The sequence below is a fragment of the Tigriopus californicus genome, chromosome 10, assembly GCF_007210705.1.
Source record: "Tigriopus californicus strain San Diego chromosome 10, Tcal_SD_v2.1, whole genome shotgun sequence".
NCBI classification, from domain to species: Eukaryota; Metazoa; Arthropoda; class Copepoda; order Harpacticoida; family Harpacticidae; genus Tigriopus; species Tigriopus californicus.
Genome location: NC_081449.1, coordinates 14,641,824 through 14,658,270, shown reverse-complemented (window position 1 = coordinate 14,658,270; position 16,447 = coordinate 14,641,824). Strand labels below are relative to the sequence as shown.

At 41.8% G+C, this 16,447-nt stretch overlaps 1 protein-coding gene across 1 annotated transcript in view; it reads left to right on the top strand.

Annotated features, from left to right (window-relative positions):
* The window catches only part of LOC131888921 (uncharacterized), a 30,041-nt gene that overhangs the window by 3,588 nt on the left and 10,006 nt on the right, over positions 1-16,447 (top strand). The window contains exons 2-4 of the mRNA XM_059237876.1: positions 11,554-12,091; positions 12,182-12,710; positions 12,797-13,027. Coding sequence (XP_059093859.1) covers positions 11,564-12,091; positions 12,182-12,710; positions 12,797-13,027 — 1,288 coding nt within the window. The 5' untranslated portion in view covers positions 11,554-11,563. The remainder of the gene's footprint in view (positions 1-11,553; positions 12,092-12,181; positions 12,711-12,796; positions 13,028-16,447) is intronic.

Here is a 16,447-nt window from a genome sequence, read left to right as displayed (position 1 = left end):
TTTGGAATTCAAATCAAAATAATCTTGCCAGTATTTTGCTTTCGCAGCTCTCAAAATTTTCGTGTATTTGTTCGAGAATTGGGACAAGGCGAGCTTGTTGTCAGGCGAAGGATGCTTCTGAAATTTGGCAAAGAGTTTTTGCTTTTGCTTTCGTGATTTAAGGAGACCTTGAGTCATCCAAGGGCTCGTTTTCTTTTTCTTTTTGTTAAGCGTGTTTGCAATCAATGGGCACGACTGATTGAAGGCATCAATCAACTTAGTTTGGAAATCGCGAAACGCAGTGGCAGGATCATTAGCAGGCAAATGCCAATTTGTGTCCAGCAATATCCTTCGAAATTTTCTAATGTTATTGTGGCAAGTATTGTTACGGTTCGTTGGCATGTGGTCAACGGTTGGAGATAAAGTCTTTCCCAAAGAAACAAACGTTCCTAAGTGGTCGCTTATGTCGCAGAGAAGTATTCCAGATTTGGCATTATCTTTCGCGTTCATAAAAATGTTGTCAATCTGAGTTGAAGACTGGGTCGTGATTCTGGTTGGTGAACAAATTTGCGGCGATAATTGAAAAGATAGCATGAGTTCATTAATCTGTCTTGTTTTTGAGTAGGGCTTCAAAAAATCTGCATTGAAATCTCCGCACACATACAAAGACTTCCCTTTCTCAATGCATATCGAGATCGCACTGTCCAATTGAGCTATAGCACTCCTGATCGATGCATTTGGCGGTAAATAGACGGACAAAACACACAGTTTGGACGTCTCAATTCCGATTATCTCGCAATTATCCGTAATCAGGCAAGTTTCATGTAGTCTTGTGTAAGCAATAGAGTTCCTTATCATTACTCCAACTCCTCCACCCCTTTTTCCTACTCTTACCTCCGATTCTAAACAATAGTTATCAAAATCGAGAGATATTTTGTCCACCTGCCAAAGCTCCTGCACCGCCAAAAACTGGGGGTTTTGCTCACTAAGAAGAAGTTTTACCTTGTCATAATTCGAAACAATGGAGCGAGTGTTAAGAGAGACCAACCATTGCTCACCCACTTGTAATTTCTCAACATACCCTAAATCGTTTAGGACTGAAGTTTCGCATGGTGCTTCCGGGGATTCCTCAGAATCTAGCATTGTCATTCCTGTTGTGAGATGCTCCAAACTTTGCCGCTCTATTGCTCTGCCGCCGCCACCGGCCACGTCCCGTGCCTGAGTGATTGACATTGAGATATATGACACTTTCAAACTTTCCGATTAGGATATTTTGTTCTGAATCAAACGTTGATACTCTTTCAAGACAAGTTGGAATCTTGCCGTTCCACCATGTCGATTTGTTCACTCACACAACTCTGAGGGTCCTTGTAAATATTAACATTATCACTCGCCATTGGAGAGGGATCATTGTGAAGATTCGAGGGGGCATTTCCTCGAGTTCTCATTCGATGATGTCGAGGAGCAATAGTGCCCTTGGACTTTCCCGACTCTACGTTGCTTGAGTTCTTGGACTTTGAGTCGGCAAACCCTATACCAGAATGCTCCTGGGAGGAGACTTTAAGCATCTGAGGTGGTTCCTGAAGAGCCTGGTGCTTGTTGGCGAGTTCGAGCTTTGAACAAGACTTAGTTTTCTGTGCGTGATTTGATGAATCCTCCACGGGACCACCCTTAGGGTTCGTCTGATGTCTTGATGATTCACCATTTGGACGCAACGAAATACGGTCTAGGCTTGCTCGTGGGACCTCTTCTTCATTCCCCACATCTGAACCATTAATGATATTAATGGTTTCATTCCCCACCTCAGGGGCAGAAATCACTTGACCTTGGAGATCTGATTGGCATTCCCTTCCAATGTGTCCTTCTTCTTTGCACCTGAAGCACCGGCGTATTTGGTCACGGTGCTGGATGAAGATTTTTCTACCCCTCACTATGACGAAGTCAGGGACATTAGTAGAGGCTTTGATCTCGACTTGAATCCTCTTGTGACCGTTCCAAATCCCTTCGATCAGGGAGTCGCCAGTGAATAGTTCTCTCGCGATCTCTGACCTCGGAATGGCAAAGGGACGAAGAACCGACAATAGTTCCTCATCGCTAGCAAAGTATTGGACGTTCAGAAATCTTAAAGCAGATCTCGAGGTGCCGCCTCGGATGGTACACTTCCAAGTGACTTCACCATAGGCTCGCTCGAATTGAAGAGAGTCTCCGAACCGAGTAGCGACGTTGATTTCTTGTTTGGTGATCACTCGCACGGTATTTTTGGGACCACCAGCTTGGCCAATCATTATGATGTCAATCGGCCTCAATCCGAGGATGGTGATGACGAAGTCCCCAACCACCTTGGGTGATGGACGCTTTGATGTCTCGGAACATACAAAGTCAAGCACGAGTGGCCTGGGTAAACCCATTTTAGCCAGATGATCCCTGTATTCATGTATAGGAGGTGCAGTGGGTTCACTGGCAACTATTTCGGTCATCCCAGTTTTTCCACTTGCGGCCTGAAGATACGATTTTACTGGGGAGTGGAGCATCGTATCTTGGATAGCTCATGAACGATCGAGATGTACCGTGAGTGGGAGGGGTGTGGATCTAGGAAACGTATGTTCAATTTCAGTTGTCAAGGCCAATTCTGATAAGTACTTGAGGAGCACCTTGAATTGACGTCCTTCCACGTTGAGAACGCAATATGGTCATCTCGAAACTCTCGAACTTCATTTAAAATACAGCCCACTTTGCAATCCCAACGTCTGACATTTATTTTGAGACATTAAACGTCCTCCAAAACGCAATCAGTCGGGATCAGGATGCAAGGTCCAAATCTGATGTTAGGAAGCACTCGATAATCGAGTGAGACTCTCATCCGTTGGGAAACTAATCGAGTTAAATGATCAACATCAGCAGACATTGGACCACTTAATGTTCCTTTTGGGACCGTTTCTTGACTTTGCAAAAGATCATTCAGATTCATCACGCTTCATGTCTCTTTTGAACTTGGCCACACGATCCTCCTTTGAAGTTCCTGCGTAACTTTCCGTGACTTGGATATACCTTTAAAGTATGTGATAAACAGGGAACTGAAAGCATTTGGAAGTGGCTCTTTAGAAGTTCTTGGGATGATATATTAGCGCCCAGAAGGAAACAAATGGATGGGATTATTTTAAATCTAAGAGTGCCTCGCTTGAGAAATTCAAGAGGACGTCTTCAATTGTCCCAATTCTTCACCAGAAGCGACGCTTCCATCCCTTGAGATATCAAAGGCCCATAGATCGACCTACATCCTCAACAGTCTCTGTAAGTGGGCCCTGAGTTGAGTGTCCTGAGCCAAGTGGTCCAACCAATGGTTATGCTTGATCGCTCCAGTAATCCAATAGTTTCCATCCATGGTTGTGCCTTCCCAATCTCGAGGAACAAAGAGGGAACGCGTTGTTCCCCCTCTTTTAATTGAACGTCAAGCCCATTTGCGTCGATCCTAAACCAACATCTTCTTGTCACAGCAGGACAGGAATGCTATGGAATAACGCCAAAAGTGATTGTATGGATATAATGTTCCTTTTAATTTGGATCTCAAGATTCAGAAAGGACACATTTAGCGCCCTCGACCTCGATGACGAAGCACCCTCTGTTGCTTTGATTATGTGGATGCGTGCTCAGCCACGCGCGAAAAGGGCGTTGATGGTCTTAGAGGCGGTCCATGCCAGTGGTCTTCCAATCAATAGTTGTCTGGTCAGTGTCGTTGGCACTTGCCCCCAACTGAACGATCTTGATAACCTTGGCCCTGGGATGAGAAGAATACAGTGGAGATGAGTGCTGCATTGAGATAAGGTTAGCTCAAGTATTCATCAAACCTAGAGGAAAATGATATGTATGAAGAGAGCGAGTCAAACGACTGACTGGCTTTGTATTTAAATTCGATACATGTGCGTGCTGTCGTGATGACGACGATGTTAAAGTGCTTATTTGCATTGCTCCATGCCTGCAGACTTTGACAAGAGACATCAAAAAGGTCAGTCAAAGGCCAAGATTTTATGACGTTTTGACATAAGATATTGGCCTTGGGCTGAGACAACTTGTGATTGGAGTCAAATGAAAGTCATTCATAGTCAGATTTTTTTCGGGATGAGAAGCGACATGTACAGGGGTGGCGCAAAGTTCGTGGGCACGAAAAAAAAATCAAAATATCTACAATAGGGGATCATAGGAAAAATATTTTGCTCTAAAAATGTAGCAAATTTCAATGATAAAAAACCTCTTTAACTTGTTGTTCAACGGGACCACATTTGTGCATGTTTAATTTCCTGGAAACCTCAGGGAACAGCATCCACAAGGGTATAGACTGTCTCCATGGGGATGTTCTCCCAAGCTGACTTCACAATGATCGCACGTTTTGACCTTGGTCAACCTTTACTTGGGCAATCAAGGGATGTACCAAGTTGATGACAACGTCTGATTGTATTAGTAAGAAAATTCTTGAACACCACAAAAGACTTAATAGTCATGATCTCACGGCTGGATTTGCCCTGGTTGTAAAGCCCTTGTTACTGCGGTTTTTACCCAAAGTTTTCTTCGCTCAGGATCACCTTGCTACTTTTATCGAAGGCGACGAACAAGCCAAAAAACGACTTTTGATTTGTGTTGCCATGATGACATATGCGAGCCCTAAAAGGTGAAATAATTAAAACCAACACATTGTGAATAAAGTTGAGTGTTTAAAAACCTTGTCAGCGTTGAGGGATTGATCAGTGTGATCCAAGTTGTCGGGATTACAGTCCTATATAATAAGTTTTCGAAGTGCTTTACCATCCATGTTTCAAAACTTCGAAGTAAACCAGCCTAGTTCGTGCTACAATGAATCGGAGACACAAAAAAGTGACAAAGAATTTGAAGGCGTAATTTCTACTTGACTAACGGCACCTTTGCCCTCGAAATTTGTGCAACCCCTGTATATATCCAGTATCAGACTTTGGGATATCATAATTACTTCTGTTACATCCTTCACAAAGGAACTGAATTTCTGACATGTGATCGGTTTCTATTTCTATCTTAATAACCTTTTTCTCAGGATGCTTTGGCATTTTACGATGTCTGGAAGCAGTACAGAGTAAGCCATCTTTCCTGTCGTTCAGGAAGGGAAAACTCAAGCAATAAATTCACGTGGTGAAGTTGTGATCATGACCGTTGTTTTTCCTATTACGAGAGAGGTCCCCGTTCGATCATTCCCTGATTTTTCCCCAAGCAGCTTTTAGACGGAAAATTCACTCATCAAGACGGAGATCCAATCTTATACCGGACTTTGACCACGCCTACCACGAAGATTGGATGATGAGTTGGCTGTTTTTGTTGGCCGGGCGAGGTTCAAGCCTCCGGCCAAACCACCTCAATTACAATTAAGACCAGCAAACAATTTGCTAAAGTATAAAGCTTCTAGAGCTTAAAGTACCATCAATTCGACTTGTAAGAGAGAATCATGTTTAAAGTCAAAGATGACAATCTGAGTACTTTTGTAAAAGGTTATTCTATTTGCCTATTACATGAATAATACAACAATGAGCCACGGAGAATTGATCTTTACTCTAGCATTTCAAGTACAATTTTAGTAACCAGCTGCTGGTGGAACTGACTTTTCTTTTCCCACATTGAAATCTTCCAATATTATCAAGTTCATAACCGGTATTAGTAGTACTACTTTTAAAGTGCTCCATCACTCACATACTTCATAAATCTGTGACTAATTCAGAGCACATCTATGGTCAAAAGTTATTGCCATGGTATTTAACAGATTCCGTTTACTTATGCTGGCTAACCAAAGCAGATCAATTTTCTGCACGTATTATTTCTTTTGCTTGGTTTTTCCATGGGCTTTTCTAAACGCTACAGGGAATGTGATCCGCAGCACTTTTAACACTATAATTCGTCTATTTATTACATTTTAATCTTTTTATGATATTTGGCACATTTGATATCTAGCAACAATTCCCTTTGATGACGATTTTCAGCTGTATCTTGTAGGCAATTAAAAAGTTTGGCAACAAAACCGTACTTTTGGTGCACACCGTGAAAATCATAATTTAGTGGTATAGATTCGGCAACAAGTCCATGATGAAGTACATCAAAACTGCTCGTTAATTGAGGACGAATCGGGAGATTCTTCATGCACAAAGGTCACACTGAGGCATCATTTTTAATATGCACGATCCTTTAATCATTTCTATAATCATTACGGTCAATTCATTGCCGTGATGGGCTCGATCAAAAGTCGTGGACTATTTCTACGCGTCAGATGTTCCAAGAGGCGGTGAACAATATTTCTATCTAATCACAACCCAAGTTAAAAGCTCTTAACGGTTCTTTTTCTAAGTACAACATTTTTTGGTCTTGATTCCTTTTGTACTTCATTTGATGGCTTCCGAAGCGACGAATATCTTCCCTCTCCTCGTCCTCCAAGTCAATCGTGTCCCACTTGAGGGAAGTTCCATGGAATAGATCGTTGAGTGTTCCATCTAAATGGTAGATTCGCTGCCTTGGAACCGCCTTTGGCCAATATTCAGGAGCGAGAGGTGTCCTCATGGAAGGATGAGTGGAATTTAGAAAGTACAACAACCCTTTCTGAATGAACAGCTAATCAAGATTTGAGCTGAGTAGACATTTGCCAGACTGGGCAAAGAGAAGTGGAACAATGAATTCCAGTTCGAATCCTGATTGCCGGGCGGCATTTTCAATTTCATTGATTTCTGAAAGAACTCAATGGCTTGTGTCGTTAAAACATGGGTCAAGTAGAAAAAGGCAAGGAGAGTATCTCCGTTTGAGAGTAGTTTTCTGGTGTATAATCTTGGGGCCTCAATTAAAGTTGTCGTTATTGAAGCTCAACCATGTAAGCAATGCACTATGGTTTATGGGTCAACCTAGGGATCTCATACATTTTACTATTCATTCTATTTTATTTTTCCCGCTTTGTACTTATCTATCTTTAATTTTATCCAGAGACCCTAAAATAAAACATCAAACATCATCACTATCGTATCTTATTAGCTTTGTACTTCCAAGGGCTAGCAATCAGAAAGTCTCATTGTAATTAGAAAAATGAATCTCCTCAAGATAATCTCGCCCTTTTGATCGGTTTCTCCTTTCTTATGAAGGACTGGGTTTGTGCTCGATTTTTTTGGCTCTCAATTCTGCACGGGCTGTCCAACCCAAAGGAAAATTTATTTTCTTTGAACGATGATTTTTTCTTAGTTAAGAAGCCATCTTGGGCAAAGAATGATGTAACTTGCAGCCATTGAGCTTTTTTAAGAGCGATGGAAGGCTAGGGAATATGCTTCCGATGGGTAGATCAGTCGACACTCCATCGCTGCCAAATTATCAGTCACGATCGAGACTGCTTCAGTGTCTTCAAAATTTGAGATTGCAAAATTGCTGGCCACTAACCGAGCGAGACCCATCCGATCAAAGTTGCTTGGAAATATTTCAAACGAACTTGTGATTTGCTCCATGCTCTCATACCATAAAGATTCAAAGGATATGATCAAAATAAACAATGGTATTTTACCCCAAAGCATGGTTAAAAAGGACAAAATCTGGAGACACTGTCAACATAGTTTGTATTTGACGGAATTCCAGGCCCCTATTGCATGTGTTCATCACGAGCTAAAACGACATGGGTAAAGCCCATGTCCTAATTCTAAAGTAAAGACAGTCAAAGTCAGTCAAGCTCTCCCAACCATCCAAAGAACAATTGTTCGCCCTTTGGGCTTAGAAACAGCTCAACTCTGAGGTCAAACCAAGCTCTAGGCCAGTTCAAAGTTTAGATAAGGTGTAGTTGCCAAAGTTGGCCAAAGAGAAATAGCCGTTAGGCGTCGCCACTCTACACATAGATCCAACTTCGAGGCTTATCAATCCGGAACGAGTTTGTATTTAAACTTGTGTGTTCGCGTGGTGCTGTCTCATATCAAACAGACCTTTATTCGAACCACATGGGTTCTATGAACCACTTGAACCATTTGATACTTGGAATGGTGCGAACTTCTATTTTAAAGGTTTATTTCCTTCGCCCTCGAAAGAGAGAAAGAATTGCCTACTTTCGGCACCTGACTGCGGAATACGTCTGCATGCATGTGGACTACTCGTTTCATGGACATGACCTTTTCAATTGAGGGCTCAAGTTCATTTTTAGAGACTGTAAGTCGTCTCGCTTCGTGGACTCATATTTCAAACTGGTTCTGTTCAGAAGTCTCTTGGAATAAATAATCCGGAATTATACCATTAAGAGATTTGTCTTTCATCCACAGGAAAGTAATCAAATTCAAATCTCAGGGTTTCTCCGTGGTATCGAGCCTATTTCGGTGAACTGGATGTGCATCGATCGTAAACAAGATTACATGTTTGTTCCTCGTCAGTCATGTCAAGTTATAGAGTAGGGACGAAAAATATATTTACAGACGTACGTGTGTACCTTTGAAAGCCACCCTAATTACTTCTCATCCCACGAATCATGTGAAGCAAGTCAAATGGCGGAGCTCGTGCTGTTCGTTTAATGAGACATTTTTGTTGCCATGTCAATGACATCTCGAGTGAGTTAATTTCCCCACTTCAAGAACCTGTCATCACATGAGGTCAAAATTCGGCTGAAATAGGGAGTGGCTGTCTCAATGGGCTTCCGACCCTTTACCATCCACTAGATACCCCCTTCATCTCTTTCTCTGTAGTAACCGACAAGCACATTTTGTATCAAAGGTCAAGACGTGTCAGTGACTCCAAGAACTAGAAATGATTGGCATTCTGAGTGACATCAGAAGTCAGCTTCAACAGGACATTCCTGGATTCATTCATGTGCATGAATTGATCCTTTTCCCGAACTGGTTTGATCCACGAGGATCGGGAAATAATTTATACAGAGGGTAAAAAGTACTGGTTTGGAAACTAGATGCCACGCAACGTTCTTGGTTGTAATTGCTCGTCTCAAGTGGTTCTCGTTATTGATTTGGTAATTTAAGCATATTGCGACCTAATGATTGAAAATGCATATTTAAGGATTATTTCAATAGCATGAATAGACAGACGGATATCAGATTATAAGCAGTTATTTGAAGGGCTTTTCACTTGACTTAGATGCTCTATGCTATGAACAGTGTTGAAGGGTCTGCAATTTCCACGAAATTTCATTTGCAAAGACAGTCCCTTGTTTACATTCATAAGATTCAAAAGACAGCAATCAATTGCCAATTCAGATTTTCAACGGATGATCTCTTTGCAAATTGCAGAATGAAGTTCGGGACTCTGAATCCAGTCACCGTTGTATCTTAATCGTGATTTTTTGGAAGCTATTTTTGGATTCCCACAGACGACAAGATATAAGAAACTGGCAAAAATATGTGTTGAGGTTAGTTTTCAATGATATTTAGAACATGTTCAAATCAAAATGAAACAATTATGAGCTCTTAGACAATGCTTAGAACAATCAAAACTAAGAAAATGATCAACTCCAAGCATCTTCGATTTCAACGTTAGGTTTCATAACTAGATCACTTTTCTCGACACTTTCCTAACTTTACACTGTATCTTTGTATTCAAGTTGAACTAAAACTATCCGATGAATTTTGTTCGATCCATCCCGAAGGCCAAAAGTTGCATATCATATTCACTGTTATAGTAGTATTTATAGAGTAGACTACGACTTCTACGACTTCTCAACCTCGTGAGTAATAAGCGACTTTTTTTCATTAGTGGTTTCCACGGACCCTGAAGCGAAAATGGAGTAACAAAGAATGAAAGTGGGGTGATTGGTCAATTCATCTTGGGATGCGTCCGTTCTTAATATTAATGTAAACATGTACGAGTACATCAACGTACCCTCTATATTTCTCCTTGGATGGGATCCTGAAGACGACGAAGTGCTGCATATCCAATCAAGTGTTCTCATAAACCGCCAGTGAGAAAATGACATGTCTTAGAGCACAGAAGCCTAGTCAAGAGCACTCTTTGGCCAAGAAAGGCATTAAGATTGTGTTTGATAAGACTCGGGTCCATTTTTACGTGGCTCCAGGAACGTTTTCTTCACCACAATTCCTAGTTATTACTGTGCGGTAGTTGCTTGTTCCACTGCCAATTGTGCCAAGATCATCTTGGGGAATCTATTTCTGCCTTGCTTGTTTTTTTGTTAAGGAAAATTATCCCGTGGGTGCTCACATACTGTATATATGGCATTGTTTCGTTTACCACCCCTTCTAATAAGGTCTATGCTGCTATTTCTAACCAGGACCTATATGTGGTGCAAGCTCGGAACAATAAAGTCTGACCTTTCCCAACCTGGTAAAGTTGATTAACCAAGTTAATTTGCTGCCATTGGTCTCTGATGGGAGCAAGTTCCTAACTAATTTGTCGTTAATAGCTGCTCAGAGCTCTATTAGCAATCGTCCGGGGTACATTTTTTTTGTAAGATTGGCTTTATGTCTGAATCCAGACACGTTTTCCGGTTCCTGATTTTCCCAATAATACCTGACTGACGAATTTCAAAAGAGTAAACCCAAGGAGGCCTCGGTAATACCAACTTGTTCTGGCTAATCGTTGCCTGACCAGTAGGTTAATAAATTGTACGGTTTCCCACAACCAGGCATTCGAATTGCTTTTAAGAAAGAGCAATGAACCGTACTCACTTTAATCGCCGCTACTTTTATATTCCCTTGGGAGACAGTCGAATGGCCTTTTTCTCGTTGAGTCTTGGTTCTCGACGCACTTCAACGGTCAGGACTCGAGACCAAGTTTGCCACACATATAAATATACCACATAAAATGAGAGGGGCGCACTTATTTGCAGCATGGTTGAAACTGCCCTTTAAAGGATATTGTGTGTCGAGAACACTGACAACATCATTTACAATCACGGCTGGAACGTCAGAGGGTAAGCCTTGACAAAATGATAAAAATCTCGTCCCATCTTGAACATTGGATCGACTACTTAATGTAACCGCTTTGTTCATTAATGATGGGTTCCCATACTCCTTTGTAATGATTAGACTATCGGCTGGGGACAATACTGGCATTGTTCGTGTGATTTAGAGATTCAAGACTGATTGATGGAGGTGGTTGGTCCCCAGTCAAACACTTTCGGCAATCCTTAGTCCCAAGAGGGTCGCGCTCAATCAACCACTCCTTTTCGCATTACCTCCGTTCCGTTCCTTCTCCTTGAATGATGCGTAACCAGGAATGGTGAGCATGTATTGTATGTAGACCCACCTCTCCGCACCCTTGAAGCTGAGAGGGTATTCAGAATTTAACCCATTTTGGGCTTTCTTTTGTTGACAGGAGTAGCTTTACAAGTGGGCAAATTTCCAAAAAAAGGGAGGCCGTTTTTCAACGCCATTCTACTAGAAACGTGATAAATTCAATACAAGCGCCAAAGAAAGGCCCCGGGGTCCACCTGCAGTTTGCTTGCTTTCTTCACTCTATGCGTACATTGTCTCATCCCATTCATTTTAATTCAAAACGTCATTTTGTATCATCTCGAACCCTACAGTATTCATGATATGCAAAACCATCCATTTCCATCTTGACTAACAACCCTCGTCTCGTGTCTTGTTCTAGACAGTGGACCATGGTCCCACCAGCCGATAATGGTTCCTCGCCCTCATCCGAAACTCCTCCCAACAACAAGTCAACATCGGCCGGCAGCAGCACCCAAAAGGTCTCTACGACCCATACCCTGCCCCGATTTGCCCCGAGTAGTACTGTATCCTCGGTCGCCAACCAGACCTCGAAAAAGGTCGGCAACCAATGGAAGGCCGTCAAGGTGAATGGCAGTCTGCCCCCCAGCAATATTTCACCCAAGGCCAGCTCAAAATGTACCAAATGCTCGGACTGCTGTTGGCCAAGTCCCAAATGGTGGCTGCCCAGGAAATCCACTTCCACACCCTCCTCCTCCACCACACCCACTTCCTCGTCATGTTGTAAAGGCCGATGTGTGCCGATGGACAAGTCGAGCGTGTTCTTCCTCCAAGCTCTGTTCTTATGGTGTATCGTGTGTCTACCCGGTAATTTGGTGACCTTCACGTTGTATCAACGGGTTTCCAATCAAATTGCTCTGGAACAAGCCAATAATATCACCGACATTGAGCTCATTGAGGTGAGTTCATACTCGTACAATGAGGAAACTCGGTCCCCTCCATTTCAAGATTGACCTGTTCGGCGTCATGTCGTTCGTTCTCTTTTCCAGACTTTTATTGGATCGTCAACGTTTGACTCGGTGGATTATGTCTACTCGGACGAGGCTCCTATGGAATCTCCCACTGCACGGACCTTTCCCACTGAGCACCGGGAGAGCCACTCTTGGACACCCACCCTAATGCCAGACCCCGTCAAACCTATCAATCAAAGTCAAAGTGCCACTGATACCTGGGCTTCTAATGCCATCGATACGATCACGTCGTCCCCGCCAATCTTGTCCCGGCCAATGCCAGACGTGTCAGCCAGCAAACCCTCGACGACAACCACAATGGCCACGACGACCTCAGCGACCACATCGGTGGAAGAAATGGGTCACACGTGGCTGTCGGTGTGCTCAGAGATCCAAATCAAAGTGGTGATTGATCTTGTGCGGGATTGCTTCTACACGCGGTGCGATGAACTTCCGTGGTGTCGGATTGGCAATCTCAGGGCAATTGCCGAGACGTCAGATTGTCCTTTCGATATCCAGCTTTGTATGAAAAACCGGAGAGGCAATAATGCATCGAGTACCCATAGTGGTGAGTACTTTTACACTGGGACGTGGGACGTGATCTCGAAGGGAATCAAGGGCCTCTTGTTTTTACGTATCCTTCTTACATAATAGGTCCAATAACAACAATGAACCACACTACCCGTGATCTCGAGAACGACATTTACCAATGCCATGAGCACTTTGACGAGCATCGACACTTCATGACCAAGGCCCAATTCTGGATTGAGGGTGTGTCACTTTTTGTGGTAGGGATCTTTGGGATTGCCGGGAACATCATGACCGTGATTGTTTTGGGAAGGATCTACTCCAATACGACCTTCAACAGACTCCTCATGTCCTTGGGTAAGTGAACATTGCCTGCCACTTTCAATCAAAATGTTCTCGTTGAACATGTTAAAACTGTTAATCACAATAACACAATACGCTCCCCAGGTTTTTTGTTGACTTGAAGTTTTGACAATGTTAATTGGTTTATGCTAGATCTCTCTAGTTTATGCCTCTGTTTACCCAAATCAATATTTGAATGTGGTAAATTCTTACTCGCTTGGAATTTGCAGCCTCAAAATGTTCCACACTTGGTTTATGGCATGTCAACATGTACCCCCAAAAATTGGCCAGTCTACAATCAGAGTAGGTCGTAAAGTCCTTGAGTGTCGATGCCAACTCTATACCAATATCAGAGAAGTGGTTTTCCACTATTATAAACTTTCTATGGGCAGTTCCTCCTGGGGAAATCCAAAGTCAAAAAATTGTGCAAGTTTGTACTATTGTACATCATAAGTCTGTGCATTATCAAAGGATCATGATAGTCAAGAACAGATTAAATTCAATCTTGGGAAAAATCAGAAAGAAAAGCCAGCGTTAAAAACAAATTATCGCGTTTTTGCTCCTCCTCATTCCTGTTAGGAATAAAAAGTGAACAAGGCAAGAAAAGTAGTCTAAAATGTCATCAACTTTTTAATGTGAGTTCCACGCAATTTTAAAAGTACAAGTCTCAAATGAAAAAATTAGCACAACAATAACTCAAATCGTCAAAATGTTATTGGGTAGAATGAACTTTCAGGTCTACTGAAAGCTATCAAATGATCCTAATGCAAAATGCAGCGTTTTCGTTTCTTGTAACGGGTTTTTTAAAGAGATAATTCGTCGAATCAGGTCCTTGTTTCTTGTTATACAAGTTTCTAGGGAAACGAAGCCTCGTCTTTCATCAAGTTGGCGATTAACACGAATCTTTACATGGAGATGAACATTATATGGATTCGCACATTCGGTTGTTTTTGAACACTTTGAAGACATTTTAAATTGGAAGAATTTGCTAAAGCTTAATGACATGCATAACTTATTTTTGTAGGGCACTCATAACAAGAGCTATGCTTATTAGTTACCACCTAGACTGGATACTAAAGATAAATCAAGTATCAAATAAAAGACGAAAATTGAGGTTTGAGATTGAGTTAATTTTTTCAAATTGGATTTACGTAGATCTCACTTTTGGCCTGGGAGCTTGTTCCACGCCGGATTCATATGAATGAGGAACACGACCAATAATAAATCAATTTCAATTAACCGGGTAATCGACGAGTAAGAATGAGAAATACATTAATGAAGCCAAAGGACTGTAAAAAAAGCTTTCTGAACCACATACGTACAACTCTATTTCCCACCTGAGGGGTGCTTTTCGATCAATTGAGAACCAAAATAACATTTCCACGAACCTTCGTAAAACTGGCATGTCCAATTGTGAAAACGTCCATGGTTAGGGATCTTATTGAGTGCCTCCATCATCAGAGCGTTTCCTTGAAAGGATCCTTTTTTTTTATATTCTAATAATCTCTCTTGACCAAGTAAATGAGTTTTGGACATCATCAGAGGCTTTTATTCTCGAGATAACGGAGAGAACGAGTGTCTTAGACAGTTGGAAATGTAGCATCAAATCTCATTACCCAAGGGAGAATAACCTTACAATATACTCTTCGTGCTAAAATGACTGCCACCGAAAGGTTGACACTACCTCCGCAGACTTTGATTGCATTTATTGCATGTCTTTTCTTTTCGTCTCGGGAAGAAACAAAACCTTAACAGACCTCCATTTGATCAAATGAAGTTAACTGAATAAAATGGGAAGTGCGAAAAAAAATGTCAATGGCATAAACATGTTAATGTAATCCTGAATGTGTCGTGTACCTAACAGAATTGGGAGCAACAACGAGTTCTCAGGAAAGAATTCGAAACAGTTAGAGCCTCAATTGGGATTATGCCAACCGTGAATTGAACGACAGGCAGACAGGCAGACGAATTGCATTTATTGAGTTACTTGAAGGAGAACAACACTTACAGTAAATGCAAATACCGAATACTTCCTTTCCACATAGTTACCCAATTCAAGCGAATCCATGTGACCAATCTTCAGCAAATTTTCTCCTTGAGAGGATGAAGATAATCGCAAACTGATTTGTATGCATACATCTTGTTTGTCGTTGAAGGCCATGTGTTGAATGTGAACGTATGTTAGTACACTCCATTTCTTGACGGCAGTCAGCCGACCAAAACATTCCCGCTAACTAATTGGTAATCAAATTAGATGAGATGAGTGGGTTTTCAATTTGCAAATGGTTTCTTTACCCTAAAAAAGGGATAGAGCGTTGCCAAAGAACGGTGTCAGTGCATATTCTGTTCTACTTGGTTGGCGACACCTTTTTTGTTGATGTCTGTTTTCAATCAAAGTGATTCAGTAGAGGACATTAACAAATTTACACGCTGAGCAGTTGTAAGAAAATATGAAAAAGCACCTTCGCTTTTTCAACCCTGAACTAAACTTTGATGAAACTCAACCCCAAATTTTGCCCGCCCGACAATTTCATTTCCCAACTGCTTTTCTGCTTCAGTGTACTTAGAGGACCTCAAAATGACAGGAATCAGTCGTAAAGAGACTGTCAAAACTGACCATCAAAGCTTGAATCCTCCTTGCTAGAGGCTATAAATGCAATTGACGTAAAATACATTTTTCTTTCATCTTCACCAGCCTTGAAGAACATTTATGAGGAAATTGAAATACCCAAGACAGCATGTGTGCGTCAAAAGAGCTTAATGCTTTCTAAAGGAGACATACGGTCTGGTCCAAATACTAAAACTTGGAGGTGCAACTGTTATTGTTGTTGAACTAAAAAGGGGGGGGGGGCTAAAGTTTATCACGCTCTTGATGGCTTCCAACACAATTTATATGCTTCACCCTTTGGCATCCGACCCAAAGAGTCCCCTCGTTTGGCCCCAAGTGTACCCAGCTCACTCTACTGTTTTGGAGATGGAACACTGAAAAGATCTGTGGAAGAAGCCTAGTTACACATTCGGCCTTTTTTGAAGGCTGCCAAGTCACTTCGGACCTTCGATTGTGTGGAGTCGGAAGATCTTTGCTCGGTATCGTATCAAAGCGCTTTTCAAGGCGACTGAGGTTTCCGTTCATGATTGTTCACGCTATTCACAGATTTGGAACCAAACTGTTTCGTGGTTCACACGTTTAACTGTGACAGTTTGATCCCATTCTTGGTGAGCATTTCACCCTTCCTAGATACTTCAGTGGGAACCTTTCTCTCAATGCTCTTATCGAATTGTCGATTTGTGAACACGCCTTGATATTAGTTGGGAACGAATCGTTGATGACGATTGGAACATACGAGTGAAATTCGTTGTACTAAAACTGTTTGTTGACGAAGATGTAGAGAAAAAGAGCACGCGAGCAGGTGATTTGAGGGTCATTTTCCTTTT